We start from the raw sequence: 24169 nt of genomic DNA, 5'->3' as shown, positions 1-24169 counted from the left end.
ATGTTTGGCGATAAGAAGGCATTTCCCCAAATTAAAGAATAACACATTGTACCTTTTGGGGGAAAAATTCGGTTGCTTTGCGCCTCCCATTAGCACCCTAAGAGGGCACTAATGGGGCACAAAGCAACTAGCGCCCAGGGGGAACGATGTTTGCGCCGCTCGCGATATTGACCAGACATTTTGCGGTGGCGCTAAACACTACCGCCACGATCTCCTGCGCCCGCAGATTGTGACTTCAGTCGAGCGTGCAATGCCCTGGTAGCGCCCCGGACCGGATATTGAGTGGCGCCCCCTGCCTTACCGCCTGCCGCTAGCAACGACAGGTTGAGGGGAGCGTTTTGTAGTCGGGAAGGGACTGGGGGAGCGCAATTTAAAGGCAACCACTTCCTGCCTTTTTTTGTTGCTGACATTTTTGCACCACGCATTCTGAGAGAGAGAGAGAGAGAGACTTCTGGAGAGATTCAACGCTGTGTGAAGGAGTTTTGGGTACTGAGCAGCACTTTGTAGGTTCATTTTGATTTGACCTTCCTTGCATTGATTTAGAAGAGACTATGGGGGCTGCACTCTGAGCTCTTTCCCTGGGCCTCTCCATTGTTCTTTCCAGCAGAATTGATGTACAGGTCTCTCCAGGTCGAGATTCAAGGCTGCAATGAGCAGGATGTGGATGGAGAGCAAGATCGACCCTCCCCTTTAAGAACTGGCCGGCGCCAGTGTGTCTGTGTTCCATTGCTGACTGACATCACATGAGCTTCGCCAGCGCTCTGAGGTAGCGCCTCACTCCTCGGTGTTAGCGCCTTAAGAGAGGTGTGTAGCGCCTGATTTAGTGCGCCAATCACTTCCAGGGGCGATAGAAGCCAAGTTCGCAGTCGGAGGCGATAATTAGCGCCAGGCGCTAAACTTTGCGCCTGGCCAATAATTGCACCCCAAACGGGGCGATACCGAATTTCTCCCCCTAAAACCTTCGGATCACTCTCTCACAGGAGTCACCCGAGAAACTTTCTCAAAGGCACAGAGTCAGGTTGGTAACGAAACATTGCTGATGTCACGCTGTACACAAAAGTGATAGCACTGGGTTCAATTGTTTACATCTACACCACCCAGAAATCTTCATTAGTGTCAAGTGTGTGACACAAGTCTCACACGTGTTATATACACAGATTACATACATTTTATTATAGTTAGTGGGAAATGTGCAGGTAGTGTGATGATTTGAAGAATTATATTCAAGTCCTTTTCAGTTCTGTACAGTTCGTAGTAAGAGGGGACGTTTTAATTGTGAAATAGGTTTATGTTTCACGAAAAAGGCATCTCAGTGACTTCTACAAGAGGTTTAATCTCATTTTTCTTTTATGAATGAGTGCAGAAAAGAAATTCAGCCTGAGATCTGGAATCGTAGTTTGATCCCGTTTGTCACACAGAAAATATAACAAACTGGGTTCTGGCATCGTAGCCTGTTATCACAGAGAATTCGCTGTTTGCAATTTGTGTAACAATTTATGGTGTTATTGATTATTTATGTATATAAATACAGACATAGGTCTGTATATATCCAATAGCAATGTTAATACTGAAAGGGTGGTAGGATTCACTTTCTGAGAACATTAACAAACAATGCTCAGTAAGGGCTGGGTTTTGCCAATGGGGAGCTTTTGGAGGCGGGGCTCCCACTTGTCAGGTTTCAGTCCCGCCTCCATCAACTTCTGGCCAACCCACGCTATTTTCCCTTGATTGACCTTGTTAAGCCCGCCCAGCGGGTTTAGCAGGCCAATTAAGGGGAAGCCGGTTACAGAGAACGTCAGCCTATGATGTTTCATCTGTCAAAAATTACTGACAGATGAATTGTCATCATTTGACAGCTCTGTGAAGCTGTCAAACACTGACATTCTCTGTAGTTTGATGAGTTATTGTATTCAAGACCTCATCAAACCTCTTTCTTTTGCAGAACTTAGATGGTTGCTGCATTGGAGAATGCGAGACTCTCCGCATCCCCACCGATTGAAGCCTGCAGGGAGAGACTAAGGTAAGTAAACTTTTTCGAACACTTTCCACTTACCTCACCTACTCACCTCTCCACACTTGCACCCATCACCTACCTCCACAGCGCACCTTTTCACCCCGCAGACCCACTACTTGTCTCGGTGACCCTGGCAGGTTTCGGAGCCTTCGGGAAGCCCGCACTTGTGTCGGTAAAATGGGGATAGTCCTATTTTCTGCCTGTTAACTACCTGTTAACAGGCAGTTCAGTGGCTGTAATCCCTTCCCACCTCCAAGGAGCTGGGACTCGGCCCGGGACGGCTACCTGCCTCCCGGCAAGATGGCACGGAGGCGGGTTGGGCACCTGCCCCAGGATTCTGCCATTTTCCCGGCAGTCCCGCCTCCACACCCGCCTCCGCAGGGCTGGCAAAATCCAGCCCTAAGTTTCTAAAATATTGAAATGGTTCACTGGACCTGATGTCAATGATAAGGAAAATCAGACGGAATTTATAACAGGCGGTAGAGCCACTATCGCCCGTTCTGTGCCCCACTCGGAGTTGAATTTTACCCTGTGTCTCTGGGGGTAATTTTCACTTTAAGCGATGGTGTGAAACTGGCGATAGCGAGTCTGCAGCCCGTTTTATCTCTCTCCCGATTTTTAATTTCCATTCACATCATCATCACCTCTGTGACAAACATACAAACACAATGCTTGGATAAACACATATGATTGAGACTTACCACTTGTTGCTCTTGATCAGGATCTTGCTGAAAGGCAGGCAGGGAATGCATCAGTGCTATGGTAACAAAGGCTGTCATGGAAATGTCGCTTTCTAGTTCACCAATTCCACCCTAAAATAAATAAATCAAAAGACCAACAGTGAGGTAATTAGTTTGGGCTAGACGTCGCTCTCACTATTCGATCAAAAAAAAATTTGCGTTACCAGTGCGCTACTGTTACATAGAAACATAGAAGATAGGAGCAGGAGTAGGCCATTCGGTGCCTCGAGCCTGCTCCGCCATTTGATGAGATCATGGCTGATCATCCAAACTCAGTACCCTGTCCCTGCTTTCTCCCCATATCCCTTGATACCTTTAGCTCTAAGAAATATATCGAACTCCTTCTTGAATATATTTAAAGACTTGGCCTCAACCGCCTTCTGTGGTAGAGAATTCCACAGGTTCACCACTCTCTGGGTGAAGAAATTCTTCCTCATCTCTGTCCTAAATGGTTTACCCCTTATCCTTAGACTATGACCCCTGGTTCTGGACTCTCCTTCCATCAGGAACATTCTACCTGCATCTAGTTTGTCCAGACCTGTCAGAATTTTATAAGTTTCGATGAGATCCTGTCTCATTCTTCTAAACTCCAGCGAGTATAAGCCCAATCGACCCAATCTCTCCTCATACGTCATTCCTGTCATCCCAGGGATCAGCCTTGTGAATCTTCGCAGAACTCCTTCCATGGCAGTTGTTCTTCTGGCAAATGAATTGCACCCTGGGTTGGCAGCGCACATTTTTCCACTGCGGAGAAATGAATTTTCTCCTTTCGTGGCCAATGTGATGTTTTGCTTCAGGGCAACTCATGTGCTCAGTGCCTGGGAAACATCAATGAAGTGGACATGTTAGCATCCCAGCCATGATCATGTTTATTCTTGTGATATCCGAGTGGTAAGGTGAGAAACTGAGAGAAGCGAGATATCAGGAACAAAACCCAACTGTTTATTTACACGGTGTAGCAGAGAGACATAGCTCTTACCAGCTGGATGCAAAGCACATAATTCTTACTGCACAAGCCAAGATGGAGGATCCACCTCTGAGTCATACCCATAATGCAATGCCACATTACCATATTAACTGGTGTACCAGGACATTGAATACATGACCCATTACCTTAAATACTGGTGAATGTGAACCCTTAATATTTGGCTCCATCTGGTGGATAAATTAAACATTACATCCCAGATTACTATATCCCTCCCCTCTTAAGTTGAACATTAATTTCTAAGCAACATTCTTAAAAAGTCCCATAAGGAAACTCCTTTAACGATAGTCCATACTGAACGAATCTAGCAGGCCGTTATCAATCTCTCTGGTGGCTTGTGAAACCTTGGTGAACATCTTACAGTCAAGTCCCTGCTTGGTTGTGGTAGAGCCACCTGCTGCTCCTGAGCAGTACTCAGTGTATCTGACTCTGCTACGATGGTTTCCTCTTGACGAAGGGGTCCAGGTGTAACTGGCTCTGTTCGTAGTGGTGGTACCACCGATGCATTTGGATAACTGGGGGCCAATTTGTCCTCCGACATCTCCTCTGGAACCTCCATTTCGATTTCCCCTTGTCTGGTCAGTATCTGATCTACATGTCTGCGTACTACCTGACCAGTTCCCACCATGACCGTATATGACACTGGACCGGTCATGGAGTCTATGACGCCAGGAATCCATTTTGGACAATAACTGAAATTCCTAGTAAGGACCGCATCTCCTTCTCCAAAACTGCGGCTCTTTGTCCTTCTGTCATGGTTCTCCTTTTGTTTGATTTGTCGGTTTTCCACCTTCCTTTTTAGATCTGGGTGAACCAGGTCAAGAGTGGAGTGTAGTCGACGTCCTAACAACAGCTCAGCAGGAGAGAGTCCTGTGGTAGATTGAGGTGTTATTCTGTAGCTGAACAGAACTCGTGACACCTTGGCTGCCAAACTCCCTTCCGCACTTTTTTTTCATCATCTCCTTAAATGTTTGTATGGCTCTCTCCGCAAGTCCATTTGAAGATGGATGATATGGAGCTGAGGTCATGTGCACTATGCTATTGTTTCTCATGAACTCTTTTGTCTCTCTACTCACAAAACACGTGGCATTGTCACTTACTATGATCTCCGGTAGCCCTTGATTACTAAAACTCCTACACAGGCAGTCTATAGTAACAGCAGATGAAGCAGAATTTACAGGATAAACATCCATCCATTTGGAATGGGCATCAATGATTATGAGGAACATCTTTCCTATGAATGGACCCGCATAATCTACATGTAATCTTCTCCATGGTTTATCCGGCCACTCCCAGGGGTGGAGAGGAGCCGCTGCTGGTGCCTTCCTGTGTACTTGACAAGTGCTGCATGTCTTGACTAGATTTTCTATCTCCACATCTAGCTTTGGCCACCACAAGTAACTCCTTGCCAAGGCTTTCATACGTGAAACTCCAGGATGACACTGATGTAGTTGCCCTAGGATAGACTGTCATGCTGGCTGTGGAATAATCACTCGTGCTCCCCACAACACGCAACCATCCTGCACACCCAGCTCCGTCTTCCTGACACTGTAAGGTGCGAAATCAGTCCCTTCCGGATGCTGTGGCCAACCCCTCATCACATATTCTCGGACTCTAGACAATACTGGATCTTTACAGGTCCATGTCCTTACTTGTTCTGCGGTCACAATTGCCGTGTCCGTGTCCTCCAACATCAAAACTCTGTCCTCTGGAGCTACACGGATAGGTGTACCTGGCAGTGGAAGACGGCTCAAGGCATCTGCGTTCCCATGGTACTTGCCCGCCTTGTAAACGATGACATTGTGGCGGTACCACTGGTTGTCCCTTACATTGAGACACATAATTCCCTTTAACTTACCTTAATGTATGTTTAACTTACCTTTTAACACAACCAGCAGTCTGAAGGGCTGGTGCGTCATCGGCGGAGAAGGAGTCGTTGGTGTTCACGAGGGATGTGTCCTCGTGCGCGAGGAGTGCGTCCTCGTGTTTTGCGGGGGTGAGTCCTCGTGGTATCCCCGCGGGGCGTGCTCCGATTTTGTGGGCCCGAACATGCTGCACCCCGCGCTTGGAGAGATGTATACTTGCTGTCGCTCTGGATGTAGAGGCGGACGATCCGTGTGGCGGTAGAAGAGTCGAATACGGAGACCGTGAGCATGTGCGTGGTCTGTGCCGCATTGATGTTCTCGGCGAACAGGGCTTCTTCCTTCATAAAGCACGAGGGAGACCGTGGCTCCCTGGATTGCGGTAGCGACAGCAGAACAGCTGATGCTTCCATAGCGTGCTTCGTTTGTGAAAGACGTTCACAAACCCACCAATTGTAGCGCTGGTGGATGACGGTTGCCGTTGGTCATGCTCTACCTCTGCGAAATCATTCATGAAAAACGGGCTCACCTCCAAGCTGCGCTTCCATTGTGAAGACGTTCGCAAAGGCGGGGTCGCTTGTGGTGGAATCGGTGTTAGGTGTTTGCTGTTCCGTGGTTGTTCGTCGGTTGCGCGTTGGTCGTCTTGTGGGAAGACGAGGGTCAGGCTGCGCGTTGCTACAATGACAATCGTTCACGGATACGGGTTCACCAATTGTAGCGTTGGAATTGATGAACTCCTGTACTCACGTCGTTGGGTCACCAATGTAGCGGTTCATGTAGATCGCCACTAAATAAGAGAGTTTGACTTCGACGAACTATAAATAAGTTGTTTATTTACAGGAACAGGCTAATTACAGCAGGTAAGATAGCAGGTAAGATGGCTGACTGTAGGAGCACCGTGGTGTAGGTCTTGTCCCAGCGGGGACTCCACGAGGACTGAGTTCACAGTCCTGTGGGGAGTGTGATGACGTCATCGCGTTTGTGTTGTGGTGTCATCACGTTGTTCGCGTTTCCCGCGCTTAGGGCATCATGTGACGCGCGTCGTTGCGTCGCTGGCCATTGAGGCCGAAGTCGGGAGGCCGGGCTGTGCCGGTGCTTGCCGCGGGAGCGGAAGATCGCGTCACTCCCGTCGGCTGGCCGTTGAGGCCGAAGACGCTAGTCCGGGCTGTGCCGGCGCACGCACATCACGTTGTACGTGACGTCAGCGCGCTAGGGCGCGTCTTAAAGGGGCAATGGCCCCAACAGGTAAGTTAAAAGGGCAACGGCCCCAAAAGGAAAGTTAAACATACATTAAGGTAAGTTAAAGGGAATTATGTGTCTCAATGTAAGGGACAACCAGTGGTACCGCCACAACATACTCATATGCCCTCAACGTCACTGTCCACCTCTGGATCCGGGGTGACACCATCTGTGGCACTGCTTTCATTTCATTAAAAAGAGATAGAAGAGGTTTATGATCGGTGCATATGGTGAATTTCCTGCCATATATGTACTTGTGAAACCTCTGTAACCCAATCATTACTGCTAACCCCTCTTTATCTAACTGGGAATAGTTTTTTTCTGCTGGTGTCAGAGTTCGAGACATAAACCCTATTGGTCTTTCTGTGCCATCTTCCAAGCTGTGTGAAAGAACCGCCCCCACCCCGTAAGGTGAAGCATCACAAGAGAGAATTATGTTTTTCTCTGCATTGTAGTGAACCAGCACATCCGAGGACAGCATCAGTTTCTTGGACTGTTCAAATGAAACCCTCTGTTCCACTTCCCACTGCCACTGTGTCTCCTTGCGCAGAAGTTTGAACATAAGAACATAAGAAATAGGAGCAGGAGTAGGCCAATCGGCCCCTCGAGCCTGCTCCGCCATTCAATAAGATCATGGTTGATCTGATCCTAAACGCCAATCTCTATCACAGAACTATCTCCTGAAACTAACAGAATTAGACACACGAACTAGGAGCAGGATCAGGCTACATGGCCCCTGAGCCCGCTCCACTACCCACAGGGCCATGACCGATCCAAACCTAAACTCATGTCCAAATTCCTGCCCGCTCCCCGTAACCCTTAATTCCCTTTACTTCCAGGAAACTGTCTATTTCTGTTTTAAATTTAAGTAATGATGTAGCTACTACAGCTTTTTGGGGCAGCATATTCCATGGACCTACCACCCTCTGAGTGAAGAAGTTCCTCCTCATCTCAGTTTTGAAAAAGCAGCCCCTTATTCTATGCCCCCTAGTTCTAGTTTCACCCATCATCGGGAACATCCTCCCCACATCCACCCGATCCAACCCCTTCATAATCTTATATGTTTCAATAAGATCGCCTCTCATTCTTCTGAACTCCAATGAGTAGAGTCCCAATCTACTCAACCTCTCCTCGTATGTCCATCCCCTCATCCCCGGGATTAACCGAGTGAACCTTCTTTGTACTGACTCGAGAGCAAGTATGTCTTTTCTTAAGTATGGACACCAAAACTGTATGCATTATTCCAGGTGCGGTCTCACCAATACCTTGTACAACTGAAGCAATACCTCCCTGTTTTTATATTCTATCCCCCTAGCAATGAAAGCCAACATTCCATTGGCCTTCTTAATCACTTGCTGCACCTGCATACTAACCTTTTGAGTTTCGTGCACCAGGACCCCCAGATCCCTTTGTACTTCAGTACTTTCCAGTTTCTTGCCATTAAGATAATAACTTGCTCTACGATTTTTCCTGCCCAAATGCATAACCTCACACTTTCCAGTATTGTATTCCATCTGCCAAATCTCTGCCCACTTACTTAGCCTATCTATGTCCCCTTGCAGGTTTTTTATGTCCTCCTCACTCACTACTTTCCCTCCCATCTTTGTATCATCTGCAAACTTTGATATGTTACACTCGGTCCCCTCCTCCAAATCGTTAATATAGATTGTAAAGAGTTGGGGACCCAGCACGGACCCCTGCGGAACACCACTAGTTACTGATTGCCAGTCTGAGAATGAACCATTTATCCCAACTCTCTGCCTTCTGTTAGATAGCCAATTCTGAATCCATGCCAGAATATTACCCCCAATCCCATGATTTTTTATCTTAAGCAATAATATTTTGTGTGGCGCCTTGTCAAATGCCTTTTGGAAGTCTAAATACACTACGTCCACTGGTTCCCCTTTATCCACCCTATATGTTACTTCCTCAAAGAACTCCAGCAAATTTGTCAAGCATGATTTCCCCTTCATAAAACCATGCTGACTTTGTCCTATTAAATTATGATTATCCAAATGTCCTGTTACTGTCTCCTTAATAATGGACTCCAAAATTTTACCTACCACAGATGTTAGGCTAACCGGTCTATAGTTTCCAGCCTTCTGTCTACTGCCCTTTTTAAATAAGGGTGTTACATTAGCAGTTTTCCAGTCTGCCGGGACCTTTGCTGAGTCCAGGGAGTTTTGGAAAATTATTACCAATGCATCCACAATCCCGACCGCCACTTCCCTCAAGACCCTAGGATGTAAGCCATCAGGTCCAGGTGACTTATCCGCCTTGAGTCCCATTATTTTACCGAGTACCACTTCCTTAGTGATTTTGATCGTGTTTAGCTCCTCCCCCGCTATAGCCCCCTGTTTGTCCAGTGTTGGGATATTCTTAGTGTCCTCTACTGTAAAGACTGATACAAAATATTCATTCAGTGTTTTTGCCATCTCCATATTTCCCACCATTAATTTCCCGGTCCCATCCTCTAAGGGACCAATGTTAACTTTAGCCACCCTTTTTCTTTTTATATAACTATAAAAACTCTTACTATCTGTTTTTCTATTTTTTGCTAATTTACTTTCATAATCTTCCCTTTCTTAATCAATCTTTTTGTTATTTGTTGCTGTCTTTTAAAGTTTTCCCAATCCTCTATCCTCCCACTAGATTTGGCGACCTTATATGCCCTTGTTTTTAGTCGAATACTATCCTTAATGTCTTTACTTAGCCACGGATGGCTGTCTTTTCTTTTACACCCTTTTCTTCTCAGTGGAATATATATTTTTTGGAAGTTGTAAAATAACTCCTTAAATGTACACCACTGATCATGTATCGTCTTACCCTTTAATCTATTTTCCCAATCCACTCTACTCAATTCCGCTCTCATACCTTCATAGTCTCCTTTATTCAAGCTTAGCATGCTTGTTTGAGATCCAACCTTCTCACCCTCAAATTGAATATGGAATTCAATCATGTTATGGTCACTCATTCCAAGGGGATCCTTTACTAGGACATTTTTAATTAATCCTGTCTCGTTACACAGGACCAGATCTAAGGTTGCTTGCCCCCTGGTCGGTTCAGTTACATACTGCTCAAGAAACCCATCCCTAATACAATCAATGAACTCATCCTCAAGGCAGCCCTGCCCAATTTGATTTGTCCAATTAATAAGATAGTTAAAATCCCCCATAATTATAGATGTTCCCTTATTACAAGCCTCAACTATTTCCTGATTGATACTCCGCCCAACAGAGTTGCAACTGTTCGGAGGCCTATAGACTACACCCACTAGTGTTTTTTTCCCCTTATTATTCCTTACCTCCACCTAAACTGTTTCATTATCCTGATCTTTTGACCCAATATCATTTCTCTGTATTACAGTGATTCCTTCATTAACATAGCCACCCCTCCTCCCCTTCCTTCCTGCCTGTCCTTCCTGATCGTTAAATAACCTGGTATGTTTAATTCCCAGGCATTGTCACCCTGCAGCCATGTTTCTGTAATGGCCACAAGATCATACCCATATGTAGTTATTGTGCCATTAACTCATCTATTTTGTTACGAATGCTACGTGCATTCAGATAGGGAACTTTCAAATATGTTTTGTGACACTTAGTTCCTGCTTTTGCCCTTTTTACTACTTTACCTTTTACTCCATACCTTCTGCCCCTTCCTGATATGCTCTGGTTTTTAATTTTCCCACTGCTACCTAAGTCTATGACCTTCTCTGTTGTCATTTTTATTATTTGCTCTCTAGGAACCTCCCCCCCACTAGTTAGTTTAAAGCCCTCTCTACAGCCCTAGTTATATGATCCGCCAGGACTCCAGTCCCAGCACTGGCCAAGTGAAGCCCGTCCAAATGGAACAGCTCCCTCCTGCCCCAGTACTGGTGCCAGTGTCCCAGGAAGCAAAACCCATTTCTCCCACACCAGTCTTTGAGCCACGCATTTAACTCTCTAATTTTATTTGTCCTAGCCAAATTCACTCGTGGCTCAGGTAATAATGAGATTATTACCCTTGAGGTGCTAACACTGTTGCAAAGTTTGGTAAAAATCTGTTATAATAGTTTAGCAGTCCCAGGTAAGCTTTTAACTCAGTCACATTGATAGGAGCTGGGGCCTCCTGCAGTGCTTGTACCTTCTCCTTGATTGGATGGAGCCCGGTGGCGTCCACTCTGTGTCCCAGGAACACGCTTCATTCCCCAGGAAAGTGCACTTACTCCTCTTGAGCCGTAACCCAGCCTTATCCAATCTTTGTAGTACCTCTCTCAGAGTGCTCAGATGCTCCTGGTCGGTTCTTCCCGTTACCAGAATGTCATCCAGATAGATTGAAACATGTGGGATCCCTTGCAGTACACCCTCGATAGCCCTCTGGAAAATAGCTGGACTAGATGAGACACCGAATGGTAAGCGGTTATAGGTAAACAAACCCTTGTGTGTATTTATGGTTACATACTTCTTGGATTCCTCATCTAGTGTAATCTGCAAGTATGCATGACTCATATCCAGCTTTGTGAATTTCTTCCCTCCAGCCAGGTTTGCAAAGAGATCCTCTATTTTGGGAATAGGATACTGTTCTAGTTTAGACACCCTATTGACTGTCAATTTATAATCTCCACAGAGTCTTACCGAAGTGTCCGGTTTTAAAACAGGTAAAATGGGAGCTGCCCATTCTGAACATTTCACGGGTTCCAGTATATTCTCTCTCAAAAGACGATCAAGCTCAACCTCTACCTTTGGTTTCATGGCATACGGCATAGGTCGTTGTTTAAAAAACCTTGGCAGTGCCTCCTTGTCTACATAAATCTTAGCTGGGGGGCCATTAAATGTGCCAAGTTCTTCCTTGAACACGTTCTCATGTTCAATCAACACTTCTTGCAAAGACAACCGTTTGCCTCCCTCTATTTGATTTATTGCTCCCCAATCTAATTTAACTTCTTATATCCAGCCCCGACCTAACAGGTTTGGTCCGGAACCCGATACTACAACTACAGGTAGCTGTTTCACGGTGTCCCTGTGTTGCACAGTTACCGTAGCTGTACCCAATGTCGCCACTTGTTCACCGGTATATGTTTTAATCTGTATAGAGCAAGACTTTAACTCTGGAACTTTTGCACGGTTCCACAATTTTGAGTACTCCTCCCTGTTCATTATGGTCACATCGCATCCTGTATCCACTTCAAAGTTGACCTTAGAGTCATTTACTGTCAGCTGCAAAGTGATAGGATCCACTTTTGGAATGTCCTCTACCATGCTATGCATTATGAGCACGTCGTCTTCTTTCTCAGCTTCTCCGCTGATGTGATGTGCTCCCTGTTTTTTCACTTCCCTGCCTAGGTTTTGCTTTCCTCCTCCTTTTGGTTTGTATTCCTCCACAGTTGCTTTTGCCCTGCATGCGCGTTTTATATGTCCTTTTTTCCCACACTTGTGGCACTTTTCCTCCAGGAACCTGCATTCCCTCACCAGGTGATCACCATTGCATCTATAACATGCCTCCACATGCTCACGTTGTGGTTTCTGACGCATGTTTAACTTGTGCACAATAACCTGACCTCCAACTTGCTTTGTAGTTGCCCAGCCTGAACCTTGTAGTTCTTTTACATCTCGGTTCGCTGTCTCTATGACTTGAGCAAGTTCCAACGCTTTTTCATATGTAAGCCCAGTCTCGGACAATAATCTCTGCTGCATTTGAGCATCCATTATCCCGCAAACTAGCCTATCTCTCAGCATGTCTTTCAGGTTGTTGCCGTAATTGCAATCGTGTGCCAATTTTCTCAACACCGCTACATAATCCAATACAGTCACTCCCGGTTTTCTGTTCCATTAATTAAATTTGAAACGCTGTACAATCTCACTCGGTCTGGGATTGAAATGGTCCTTTAACAAGGCCACTAAGTCAGCAAATGCTCTGTCTCCAGGCTTTGCAGGACTGCATAAGTTTCTCATTAAACTATACGTCTGGCTTCCTATGGAAGTGAGCAAAATAGCTCACATCATCTATATCATTTGCCTCAAAGAAATGCATCAACACCTCGCAGTATTCATCCCAGGTCTGCGTCTGAACATCAAAAGGAGAGATCTTTCCTACCGTAGCAGCCATGATCCGGTATTCAGTGCTCTTTTTTTTTTCTTTCTCCGTCAAGATGTGATCTGTTGATCCTCGTCGCCAATATGTGATATCCGAGTGGTAAGGTCAGAAACTGAGAGAAGCGAGATATTAGAAACAAAACCCAACTGTTTATTTACACGGTGTAGCAGAGAGACATAGCTCTTACCAGCTGGATGCAAGGCACATAATTCTTACTACACAAGCCAAGATGGAGGATCCACCTCTGAGTCATACCCATAATGCAATGCCACATTACCGTATTAACTGGTGTACCAGGACATTGAATACATGACCCATTATCTTAAATACTGGTGAATGTGAACACTTAATATTTGGCTCCATCTGGTGGATAACTTAAACATTACATCCCAGATTACTATATCCTGCTTCTCTTTCTGAGTCAGAGTTTGAGTTGGATTTGTGCAGATATTCTGCGAGAGCGATCCAGGCAGCAAGTTAGATTCGTGAACCGAATTTTGATTCAGGCCAGCAAAAAGGGTGGGAGGGGTGGCAGCCAGAATGAAGATGATTGAAGCGGTGAGATTGAAGCAGCAAGTAATTAGGAAAGCTAACAGAATGTTATCGTTTGTTGCGAGGGTATTGAATACAAAGGTAAGGAGGTTATGCTTCAGTTATACAGGGCATTGGTGAGACCACGTCTGGAGTACTGTGTACAGCATTGGTCTCCTTATTTAAGGAAGGATGTAAATGCATTGGAAGCAGTTCAGAGAAGGTTTACTAGACTAATACTTAGAATGGGCAGGTTGTCTTATGAGGAAAGGTTGGACAGGCTAGGCTTGTATCCACTGGAGTTTAGAAGAGTAAGAGGTGACTTGATTGAAACATCTAAGATCCTGAGGGGTCTGGACAGGGTGGATGTGGAGAGGATGTTTCCTCTTGTGGGAGAATCTAGAACTAGGGGTCACTGTTTAAAAATAAGGGGTCGCCCATTTAAGACAGAGATGAGGAGAAATTTTTTCTCCCAGAGGGTCGTGAGTCTTTGGAACTCTCTTCCTCAGAGGGAGGTGGAAGCAGAGTCTTTGAATATTTTTAAGGCAGAGGTAGATAGATTCTTGATCAGCAAGGGGGTGAAAAGTTATCGGGGTTAGGCGGGAATGTGGAGTAATCAGATCAGCCATGATCTTATTGAATGGCGGAGCAGGCTCGAGGTGCCGAGTGGCATACTCCTGCTCCTAATTCATATGTTCGTATGTTTGGTGCAGAAATAAGGAAACGTTGACCACCTAGAATGCATAGAATTTGGACAGCGAAATGACAAGTGGCACCAAACGGCCGCCATACTCCTCTGGGGTTCATGATCTGGAAGCTTTAGAAGAACATTTGGGGGCAATTTCAAGCTCACCCACCGCTCAGTAAATTGACGGGATTGCGTGCAGCACTCGCTTTACAATTTTACTCTCTATTGAAGTCAAGGGATAGGAGCAGTATTGCGTGAGGGGTGTAAAACTGTCGTTCCGCCTGGAGAGCTGGGTTGCAATTATGCTTCAACATCTGACTCATTTCGAAAACACAGCGTCAGTTTCCACATGTACGCTGACGACACCCAGCTCTACCTCACTATCGCTTCTCTCGACCCCTCCACGGTCTCTAAACTGTCGGACTGCCTTGTCCGGCATCCAGTTCTAGATGAGCAGAAATTTTCTCCGATTGAATAGTGGGAAGGCCGAAGCCATTGTTTTCGGTCCCCGCCACAAACTCCGTTCCCTAGCCACCGACTCCATCCCTCTCCCTAAGTTCTGTCTGAGGCTGAACCACACTGTTCACAACCTTGGTGTCATATTTTTGACCCTGAAATGAGCTTCCAACCACATATCCACAGCATAACAAAGACCGCCTATTCCCACCTCTGTAACATCGCCCGACTCCGCCCTTGCCTCAGTACATCCGCTGCTGAAACCCTCATCCATGCCTTTGTTACCTCTAGACTTGACTATTCCAACGCACTCCTGGCTGGCCTCTCACATTCCACCCTACGTAAACTTGAGGTCATCCAAAACTCAGCTGCCCGTGTCCTAACTCACCCCAATCCCGTTCGCCCATCACCCCCTGTGCTCGCTGACCTACATTGGCTCCTGGTTAAGCAGCGCATTGATTTCAAAATTCTCATCCTTGTTTTCAATTCCCTCCATGGCCTCACCCCTCCCTATCTCTGTAATCTCCTCCAACCCCAGAACCCCCCGAGATATCTGCACTCCTCTAATTCTGCCCTCTTGAGCACCCCTGATTATAATCGCTCAACCATTGGTGGCCGTGCCATCAGCTGCCAAGGCCCTAAGCTCTGGAATTCCCTCCCTAAACCTCTTCACCTCTCTACCTCTCTTTCCTCCTTTTAAGACACTCCTTAAAACCTACCTCTTTGACCAAGCTTCGGGTCACCTGCCCTAATTTCTCCTTATGTGGCTTGGTATCAAACTTTTTATCTTATAATACTCCTGTGAAGCACCTTGGGACGTTTTACTACGTTAAAGGTGCTATATAAATACAAGTTGTTGTTGTTGATCGAAGCTAAACTATGGGCGCAAAATTAGGTTACGCCCCATTTGGGGGCGGTAACCAAGTTAAGGGCAGATATTTAGTGCCTGGCGCAGAAGTACCGCACCTGCCGCTAAATTCGGCTTACCGCCCCGCACAGGAAGTGGAGCACAATCTCGGGCGCTCCACTTCCTGGTGGGGCGGTAACCGAGGCTCCGCAGAGCGCTGCCACGTGTCAGCGCCCCTCCCCTTCAGCTAACAGGGAGGGCCGCTGCGCACTCTGCAGGCTCTCCGATGGCTCCACACTAGGCCACCAGGGCGGCGCAGTGCCAGGCTGCGCGATGGCGACCAGGACTACGCCACGGCCCACCTGGAGGTCGGCCAAAAAATGAGAATGGTAGCATAGGTCGCGGCTGCACCTCCCTTTAAATACCGCCCTGTGAGTGGAGGTCGGCCCGGTTCGCGACCCGCGAGGCTGGCACTGACATTGCCTGCAGCAGCCTCGCAGGGTGCAGTCGAATTTCTGCCACCAGTCGGTAAAGGGCCACGACAGGGCACTAAGGGGTTGTGGTGCACAGCGATGGACTTTCTATATTTAGCCTGATTCCCTGGTGTATTCTTGACCTGACATCTGTCATACGCGCTCTTTTTCTGCTTCATCTTACTCTCTATCTCTTTCGTCATCCAGGGAGCTCTGACTTCTGTTGTCCTCACTTTTCCCCTAGTGGGAATGTACCTCGGCTGTTCCTGAACTATTTCCTCTTTAAAGGCAGCCCATTGTTCCATTACAGTTTTGCATGCCAGATCCGTTTTCAACCCCCTGAAATTGGCCTTCCTCCAATTAAATATTCTTACTCTAGATTGCTCCCTGTCCTTTTTCGTAGCTAATCTAAACCTTATGATACTATGATCACTGGTCCCTAAATGTTCACCTACTGACACTTGCTCCACTTGACCTACCTCATTCCCAGAACCAGATCCAGCAATGCCTCCTTCCTCGTTGGGCCGAAAACGTACTGATCAAGAACGTTCCCCTGAACACACCTCAGAAATTCTTCCCCCTCTCTGCCCTTAACACTATTACTATCCCAGTCTATACTAGGAGAGTTGAAGTTCCCCATTATCACTACTCTATAGTTCTTGCATCTCTCTGTAATTTCTCGGCAAATTTGCTCCTCCATATTTTTCCCACTAGTTGGTGGCCTATAGAACACACCTAGTAGTGTAATGGCCCCTCTATTATTTCTTAACTCTAGCCATATAGATTCTGTCCTTGACCCTTCCAGGACATCCTCTCTCTCCAGCACTGTACAATTCTCCTTAACCAATACTGCCACACCACCTCTTATCTTTCCTTCCTTATCTTTCCTGAACACTTTATATCCAGGAATATTTAATACCCAATCCTGCCCTTTTGTAAGCCAGGTCTCCGTCATTGCCACAACATCATAAGGCAAGTATATCCTTCCTTAGATAAGGAGACAAAAACTGTGCACCGTGCTCCAGGTGTGGTCTCACCAAGGCCCTGTACAATTGTAGTAAGACTTCCTTACTCTGATACTCCAACCCCCTTGCACTAAAGGCCAACATGTCATTTGCCTTCCTAATTGCTTGCTGTACCTAAATGCTAACTCTCTGTGTTTCCTGTACGAGGACACCTAAATCTCTCTGAACACCAACAGTTAAAAGTTTCTCAACATTTAAAATGTATTCTGCTTTCTATTCTGCCTACCAAAGTGAATAACCTCCCATTTCTCTACATTTCCCACATTACAACAGTGACTACGCTCCAAAAGTACTTCATTGGCTGTAAAGTGCTTTGAGACGTCCTGTGGCTGTGAAAGGCGCTATAGAAATGCAAGTCTTTCTTTTTCTTTTATTATGCTCCATCTGCTACCTTATTGCCCACAAGCTTAGCCTGTCTAATTCCTGTGCTACCGCCCAAGTTAACAGGGCGATCACCTCAACAAGGAGGGAAACGCATGCAAAGAGGCCGGGAGATGTTGATTAATGCAAACGTTTACATAACCTGCATTTTTCTGTCAATCACAGGATGAGGATCATAAAAGTCTCCAGTTGCCAGCTGACCATTCACCAAATACAAGGCAGATTGCTGAATGTGCTCTTCTGTAACCTGGATTTGACTCCGGACTATTGAGAGTATCTTCACAATAAATGCGGTTAACCTGAAATGTGAAGCAATAAATGCATCCTAAAGATAGATCGGTAATGAGCATGCACCCTGCCTTGTTCAAGTATTGTCATTTACTGTTAAACCCAAACCCACAATTTTCATTATTTAAATGGTGACCGATTAGGAAACGTTGATGTAGAAAGGGACCTGGGTGTCCTTGTACACCAGTCACTGAAAGCAAACATGCAGGTGCAGCAAGCAGTTAGGAAGGCAAATGGTATGTTGACCGTCATTGCAAGAGGATTTGAGTACAGGAGCAAGGATAGCTTATGCAGTTTTGGTCTCCTTACCTAAGAAAGGATATACTTGCCATAGAGGGAGTGCAGCGAAGGTTCACCAGGCTGATTCCTGGGATGGCAGGACTGTCGTATGAGGAGAGATTTGGTCGACTAGGCCTGTATTCACTAGAGTTTAGAAGAATGAGAGGGGATCTCATTGAAACGTATAAAATTCTGACAGGGCTAGAGAGACTGGATGCAGGGAGGATGTTTCCCCTGGCTGGGGGGTCTAGAACCAGGGGTCACAGTCTCAGGATACGGGGTAGGACATTGAGCTGAGGAGAAATTTCTTCACTCAGTGAGTGGTGAACCTGTGGAATTCTCTACCACAGAAGACTGTGGAGGCCAAGTCACTGAATATATTTAAGAAGGAGAGAGATAGATTTCTAGACACAGAAGGAATCAAGGGATATGAGGAAACATTGAAACATAGAAAAATAGGAGCAGGAGTAGGCCATTTGGCCCTTCGAGCCTGCTCTGCCATTCAATATGATCATGGCTGATCCTCTATCTCAATACCATATTCCCTCTCTTTCCCCATACCCCTTGATGCCTTTTGTGTCTAGAGAGAGCGGGAATATGGTATTGAGATAGAGGATCAGCCATGATCATGTTGAATGGCGGAGCAGGCTTGAAGGGCCGAATGGCCTACTCCTGCTCCTATTTTTCTATGTTTCTAACTCTGCTAAATTGCACTACGCAAACAATCCCAGCGGGCAGTGGATTTATATTTTTTGAAAACGATTTTTAATGCGATTAATCTGCGGGCAAGTTCGCTCAGATGACAATCATCATAAACAAAGCTTGCGATAATATAATGCATTTGAACAGCAATGCTAATTAGCTTTAGTTGAAACATACACAAACCAGTGTAAATCAGTGATAATACCATTTGCGTTCCCCTTTCATCATATATATAAATCAATTCCAGCAGATGCTCTACTGTATTCAGCTAGTGTCTACCCTATGTTTCCCTCGGTGGCATATGAAATTTTTACCTTAATTAAGGATAAACAGGAGCACACTACGACCATATTATAGAATCATAGAATGGTTACAGCATGGAAGGAGGCCATTCGGCCCATTGAGCCCATGCCAGCTCTCTGCAGGAGCACTTCAGCTAGTCTCGCCCCCCCGCCCTTTCCCCATAGTCCTGCCATTTTTTTCCATCAGATAATTATCCAACTCCCTTTTGAAAGCCACGATTGAATCTGCATCCACCACCCTCTCAGGCAGTGAATTCCAGATCCTAACCACTCGCTGAGTAAAAAAGTTTTTCTTCATGTCGCCTTTGGTTCTTCTGCCAATCACCATAAATCTGTGTCCTCTGGTTCTCAACCCTTCCACCAATGGGAACAGTTTCTCTCTGTCTACTCTGTCCAGACCTCTCATGATTTTGAACACCTCTATCAGATCTCCTTGCAACCTTCTCTGCTCCAAGGAGAACAACCCCAGCTTCTCCAGTCTATCCACGTAACTGAAGTCCCTCATTGTTGTGTATGTAATATGTATGTCACTTTAAACCTATGGCCAGGGCAGCACTACTTTTTTGTAGGGCGTAGTGATACCGTAGTACCACTCCTGGCCATAGGGGTATAAATAGTACTGTGGGTACTGATCTCCCCTCAGTTCCCGCCTGTGGGTATGAAGTAAAGACCTAAGTTAAACCCTTCCAAGCCGTCTCTTCCTTATTGCATTAAGTATATTCGCATACTTTACACTGGCGACTAGGAACGTTCGAACTCACCAGTACAAGGTGCAACAAAGGATCGGTAGCAGTACGGGAAGAGAAGCTTCTTACCAGCCTGCAGAGTCCAGCGTCGACCGAAGGAGGCCGCCCAGTTCAGGAGGAGCGGCAGCAACGGAGCGAGAGAGAGAGGTTCCAGCGGAGGCTGCGGCAGCTGAGAGAAGAGGCTGAACGGGCGTTCCAGCCACGGGGCAAAAGTCCACCCAGGGTCAGGTAAACTGCAATCCTTCCCGGGGAACGCGAGCTGCAAGGGCCAGAACGGGCAGGCGATCTGGGGAACAAACGGAGCCACGAGGACTAGCGGGCCACGAGAGGGGAAGGTCGTTGTAATAGCGGCGGTGGCAATAACGGGAGCTGCAAGGGCCAAAAATAACGAACCTGGAGAGACGTCGTTGACAGCAGAGGGAGAAAAGGCGGGAAAAGCGCCATCTAGTGGACAAAAGGGGAAAAGTTTTTTCTCTTCAGCAGTTTAAAATGAACAGCGCCATCTAGTGGACAAAGGGGAAAAGTTTTGCTCTTCAGCAGTTAAAGAAAAAAAATAACAGCGCCATCTAGTGGAAAAAGATGGGAAAACCTCTTCAGCAGTTTTAAAAATGGCTAAAGAAGCTCGGTTGTCAGAATTTGTTGCCGACATAGAAGATTGGGACGCATATGTAGAAAGGCATGAACTTTATTGCATAGTAAACAAGGTGGAAGATGACGAAAAGGCAGCAACCTTATTAAATTCTATGGGGGCAAAAACATACGGTCTGCTGAGGGATCTTCTTACTCCAGAAAAGCCAGCAGACAAAACGTATGCCCAAATTGTTGATACGTTAAAGGAACATTTAAACCCTAAGCCACCATTTATAGTGGAAAGGTACCGCTTTTACAGACGCGACCAAAGGAATGATGAGTCGCAGGCAGCCTATTTGGCTGAGCTCAGACAGTTGTCCAAACATTGCCAGTTTGGAGCCTTTTTGGCGGAAGCGATCAGAGACAGATTTGTCTGTGGCATGTTAAATGAGAGTACACGAAAACGGTTGCTGGCCAAGAAACAGCTCAGCCTAGATCAGGCGATGGAAATAGCATTGGCACATGAAGCGGCAGCACAGGGTGCTGCTCAAATACGACAAAATACAACCGGCTATGACACCCATGAGGTGACATTTCACAAAGGTAAATGCTACCGTTGTGGCAAAACCACCCACGACCAAAGTAATTGTTGGTTTCGTGATAAAATATGCCGGCAGTGTGGGAAAAAGGGGCATATAGCGAAAGTTTGTCGGTCGGGTACGAAACCCAATAGTGGGGGCAATCCGAGCAGTACCAAGGCAAGGACAAAAATACATAAGATATCTGACAGTAGCTCAGACGAGTCACAGGAAGGCACAAAAGCAGAGCCTAAAGGTCTGGGATGTCTCAAGTTATATGGTGTAGACAAAACGGAGGACCACAGCACAATGTGGGTTAAAATGAAGGTAGCAGGCGTTGAAGTTAATATGGAGCTGGACACGGGTTCAGCCCTATCAGTAATCAATGAACAAGATTATAACAGGCTGTTCAAACGCATTCCCTTAAAGGATACCGAAATCAAATTAAAAACATATACGGGACAAAAAGTTTACCCGAAGGGAAAAATGCAAGTAACAGTTAAATACAACGGTAGAAAAGTGCCAGGACTTTATTTATACGTCCTACCAAACGGTGGACCACCACTTTTGGGTAGGGGATGGATAAGAAAAATCCATTTCGACTGGAAGTCGATACACGAGATAAAAGTAGAGACCACCAAGGATGATACAACCATTACAAGCAGGCTGTTGAAAATATTGGCAAAAACGCCAGAGGTGTTCCAACAAGGGCTGGGGACCTTAAAGGACATTAGAGCAAAAATAACTATTGCTCAAGACGCAAACCCCAAGTTTTGTAAGGCCAGACCGGTGCCTTACGCCATTCGGCCAGCTGTGGAAGCAGAACTGGATGCCTTAGAGAGTGCAGGTGTCCTTACAAAGATTGAGTGGAGTGAGTGGGCCACGCCCATCGTCCCAGTTATAAAGAAATCTGCAAATAACATGCCGGGGGAACCAAAGAAGGTTCGCATTTGCGGGGATTTTAAGATAACTATTAACCCAGTCCTGCACACGGTACAGTATCCGCTGCCGCGGATAGAGGACATATTCGCATCGTTAGCTGGGGGTAGACACTTTACGAAGATTGACCTTTGTCAAGCTTATTTACAGATGGAGGTGGAGCAGGACTCGAAAAAGCTCCTAACGATTAACACACACAAGGGATTGTACCAGTACAATCGCCTGGTATTTGGTGTGGCGTCCGCCCCAGCCATATGGCAGAGGACCATGGAACAGGTCCTACAGGGCATTCCAGGAACGCAGTGCTACCTGGATGACATCCTGGTGACAGGACAAATGGATAACGACCACCTCGCTAACCTGGAGCGAGTACTTCTGCGGTTGCAACAATACGGACTCAGGGCGAACAAGCAGAAATGTGAGTTTTTCCAGGAACGTATCTCATACTGTGGTCACATTATAGATAAGGAAGGCCTGCATAAGTCCCCAGAAAAGATCGAGGCAGTAGTGAAGGCCCCGCCCCCTGAGAATGTATCTCAGTTACGATCATTCTTAGGCCTTATAAACTATTACCATAAGTTCCTCCCGAACTTATCGTCCATTTTACATCCACTAAATTCATTGCTGCAAAGGGGAGTCTCCTGGAATTGGGACGAAGCGTGTGAGGCTGCTTTTAAAAAGGGTAAACAACTCATTACATCAAAGGAAGTGCTCGCACACTTTGACCCAAAAATGCCAATAAGGTTGACATGTGACGCCTCCCCGTATGGTATAGGGGCAGTGTTGTCACACAAATTTCCCAATGGGACGGAGAGGCCAATAGCATTTGCCTCAAGGTCGTTAACTACAGCCAAAAGAAACTATGCGCAAATCGACAGGGAGGCCCTCAGTCTGGTGTGGGGTGTAAAAAAATTCCACCACTATCTACATGGGCAACGTTTCACACTACTGACGGATCATCAACCGTTGGTGTCCATATTTAATCCAACAAAAGGGGTGCCCCTGATGACGGCCCAAAGGCTACAGAGATGGTCACTGTTCTTAGGAGCACACCAGTACCTTATCGAATATAAGGGTACCAAACAGCATGGCAATGCGGATGGCCTGTCGCGGCTACCATTGCCTGCCGAGATCGAAGAGATAGTACAGGACCCCGTGGAAATATACCATACGGCGGTTATGGAACACTTGCCCATCACCAGCCAATGTATCGAGCGGGAAACACAGAATGAACCGACACTGGCAAGGGTTTACGAATTGACCGTGAAAGGGCATCATTGCCGGCGTTTTCGGCAAGGAAGGACCAGTTGTCCGTGTGCCGGGGCACATTGATGTGCGGAGCCAGGGAAAGTGTTGCGGGACTTACACGAAGGTCATCTGGGGGGTGTCAAAATGAAAAGCCTCGCCTGAGCCTACGTCTGGTGGCCCGGCATTGACAGGGACATCGAGGAAGTAGCAAAAGCATGCCAAGGGTGCCAGATGGTACAGAACGTACCACCCCAACCCCACTACATCCGTGGGAGTGGCCCTCAACGCCGTGGCAAAGGATCCACGTGGACTTCGCTGGGCCCTTCATGGATGCGATGTTCCTTATTGTAGTGGACGCCCACTCAAAATGGCCGGAGGTCATAAAGATGTCATCAACGACAGCCGAAAAGACGGTTGCAGCCTTAAGGACCATTTTTGCCCGAAATGGGGTGCCCGAGCAAGTCTGTTCGGACAATGGGCCACAATTTGTGGCAGAAGAATTTCAAGTATTCCTAAAAAGGAATGGAGTGCGACATTATACGTCCGCACCATATCATCCGGCTACAAATGGGCTGGCAGAGCGATTTGTACAGACTTTTAAAAAGGCCATCAAGGCGATGGGGGAGGAAAGGTTGCCACTACAACACAAGGTGGACAATTTCCTATTCGCGTACCGTAATGCTGCACATACGGTGACCAACCAGGCCCCCGCCGTCATGTTCTTTAATAGAAGGTTAAGGTCTCGCCTCGAATTGCTCAGACCAAAAATCCGGAGAGATGTGGAAAACCGAGTATTTCGTAGAGCTCCTGACAGACAGACACGGAGCTTCGTGGTGGGACAGCAAGTGTTGGCCCGTGATTATAGAAATGAAAAGTGGCGGTCTGGTACGATAAAGGCCCGCCAGGGACCTTTGATGTACACAGTGGATACTGGGGACGGCATAATCAGACGACATGCTGATCAACTTGTGGAGTCCAGAAACCCAACTGATTCACTACCTCAAACGTCTCAGCACATTGTTCCAGCGGAATCACGGCCCAGCTCGTCGCTGCAGAAGTCTCAGGATTGCGAGGAGTTCAGCACTCCAGTGAGCTCCACGGCACAGGATGTGCCATCAGACACCGATGACTCCAGCGATGAAGTGGTGACGGAAGTACCGCCGCCTACACCGAGACCGACTAGAGAAAGACGTTATCCTAGTCG

The 24169-nt window shown here is 46.6% G+C and overlaps 1 protein-coding gene across 1 annotated transcript in view; it reads right to left on the bottom strand.

Annotated features, from left to right (window-relative positions):
- Nucleotides 1-24169, bottom strand: part of LOC147095717 (complement C4-like) — a 383861-nt gene that overhangs the window by 93807 nt on the left and 265885 nt on the right. Inside the window, exons 25-26 of the mRNA XM_085973700.1 lie at nucleotides 17456-17612; nucleotides 2716-2826 (exon numbers count right to left, since the gene is read on the bottom strand). Coding sequence (XP_085829826.1) covers nucleotides 2716-2826; nucleotides 17456-17612 — 268 coding nt within the window. The remainder of the gene's footprint in view (nucleotides 1-2715; nucleotides 2827-17455; nucleotides 17613-24169) is intronic.

Source organism: Somniosus microcephalus, unplaced genomic scaffold, assembly GCF_052327205.1.
Source record: "Somniosus microcephalus isolate GS21.2 unplaced genomic scaffold, FLI_Smic_1.0 unresolved_chr1, whole genome shotgun sequence".
Classification (NCBI taxonomy): Eukaryota; Metazoa; Chordata; class Chondrichthyes; order Squaliformes; family Somniosidae; genus Somniosus; species Somniosus microcephalus.
This window is presented reverse-complemented; position numbering and strand designations above follow the sequence as displayed.